The sequence below is a fragment of the Cajanus cajan genome, chromosome 8 (genome assembly GCF_000230855.2).
Source record: "Cajanus cajan strain Asha chromosome 8, NIPB_CcT2T_4, whole genome shotgun sequence".
In the NCBI taxonomy this organism is placed as follows: Eukaryota; Viridiplantae; Streptophyta; class Magnoliopsida; order Fabales; family Fabaceae; genus Cajanus; species Cajanus cajan.
In genome coordinates, this window is record NC_138524.1 from 41,906,457 (window position 1) to 41,908,311 (window position 1,855).

The 1,855-nt window shown below is 49.9% G+C and overlaps 1 protein-coding gene across 1 annotated transcript; it reads right to left on the reverse strand.

Annotated features, from left to right (window-relative positions):
- Positions 1-314: 314 nt before the first annotated feature.
- On the reverse strand, positions 315-1,163 carry LOC145950446 (uncharacterized). The gene has a single exon (XM_083061536.1). The coding sequence runs from the start codon at positions 1,161-1,163 to the stop codon at positions 315-317; it is 849 nt and encodes a 282-aa protein (XP_082917662.1).
- Between the last annotated feature and the right edge of the window lie 692 nt (positions 1,164-1,855).

The window sequence follows — 1,855 nt, forward strand, 5'->3', positions numbered from 1 at the left end:
GACTCCCTCTTATCATGGTTGTTGTCATACCTCTTCCTGCTTGATGGTTGGGTGAAGTTTTGTAGATGACCGGACTTGATGAGATCTTTAATGCTATCTTGGAAGGCCGTGCACTCCTATGTGGTGTGCCCTCGGTTCCGGTGAAACTGACATGTTTTAGTTTTGTCTGCATGGGGTGGGGTCATAGCGCGGCGAGGCACCGCAAGGATTTCTGTGGCCAATGCCTGCTCTAACACCTTGGTCCTACTGGCGTTAAGCGGCGTGTATTGTGCATACCGAGGGCCCTTGTTGGTTCTATCTCGATCAGGCATGTCTCAGGGACGAGGCCTTGGGAGATGATCCTTTTCAGCTTCTTTCTTTCCCTGGAGAAGGTCAGCTCGATTCTGATTTCTAAACTCGGCCAACTCTTCCATTTGCATATACTTGGTAGCTCTTTGCCGAAGATCGTCCAGATCCCGGGGCGGCTTTTTGCATAGGCTGTTTACAAAAGGGCCCGGTCTCAGCGCCGTGATGAGGTGGTGCATGGCTACCGCTGGATCTAGGTCTCGGATTGAAAGGGTCATTCTTCCGAACCGTTCCATGAAGGTTCTCAGGGGTTCTTTTTTTTCTTGGCAGATATTGACCAATGCAATTGAAGTGAGCTGATGGGGTCGACTTGTGGCGAATTGTATTACGAACCTAGAGGACAGGGTTGTGAAAGAGTCCACTGATCCTGGTGGGAGTCTCGTGAACCAATTCAGAGCCAGTCCTTTTAAAGATGTGGGGAAGACTTTACACATGATTGCATCGTCATCAGTGTACAAACCGACTTGAGTAACGAAAGCATCGAGGTGTTCTTCAGGATCGGCGATTCCATCATATCTTTCTAAGGCCAAATTCTTCCAATTGTCGGGCAGTCGGGCTCCGGCAATATCCGAGGTGAATGGCGTCCTCCCCTGCTTCCTTTGTTGATCCATGGTAGTGGTCGTCCCTCCACCAAGTGGCCGATGGGCCTTTGCTTCCTTGTACCACCCCGATGACTCCCCGTGGTCCCGAGTGGATCGGGTTTTGGGGGTATCATGGGAAGGGTGCCATGACCTGTTGTCACTTTTAAGCTCGGCGTTCTCTCTTCTGAGGACTGATAACTCGTGGGCGTCCTTTTCTCGGAGCTTCCTGAGCTCCATCATTTCAGCCTTCAGTTGCTCGATGGCCGACGACAGGTTAGGTTATTGAGATCGGTCCACATACGATTCTTCCATTCCTTGCTCGTTCTGGTTAGTCTTCCGTCTAATGGTGTCGCAGGGCATCCCGAAGGGGTGATCGGATGCATTTTCTTGCTGACTCTTTGTCATTACCATCTTGCTTCAAGGTCGAGAACCATTCTGGTTTTGGCCCCACGGTGGGCGCCAAAATGTTCTTGCGTAGAAACACTCCTCTTGTCGTTCTTCCTTCTTGTCTTCTAAGTCTTTGGTGCTGACCGAATACTGTCTCCAGGGGGTGGGGAGGGTACCTACAAAGGCACTCCAACGATCAAGTGAGTATTCGGTATAGAGCAATAAGTGCTTTTATATTGGATAATAACGTACCTCCTTTATGTCACATCACCTGCGTATTTATAGTGACACAATTGGGCCTGGTGGGCCTTCAGTCTTGGGAGATGGGTAACACTTGAGTTAACCTTAATCTCTTCTTAATCTGTCATGATAATTACTGCATAATAAGTATCTAACTTGCCACGTGTTCTTTGTGATCTGTCCTTTGTTGAAGTCCTCGGCTAGGCACAAGGCCGAAAGGGTGTTCGGCCTACCCTAAGGCTAAAGAGGTGTTCGGCCTAGGTCAAGGCCGAGGAGGTGTTCGGCCAAGGTCAAGGCCGAGG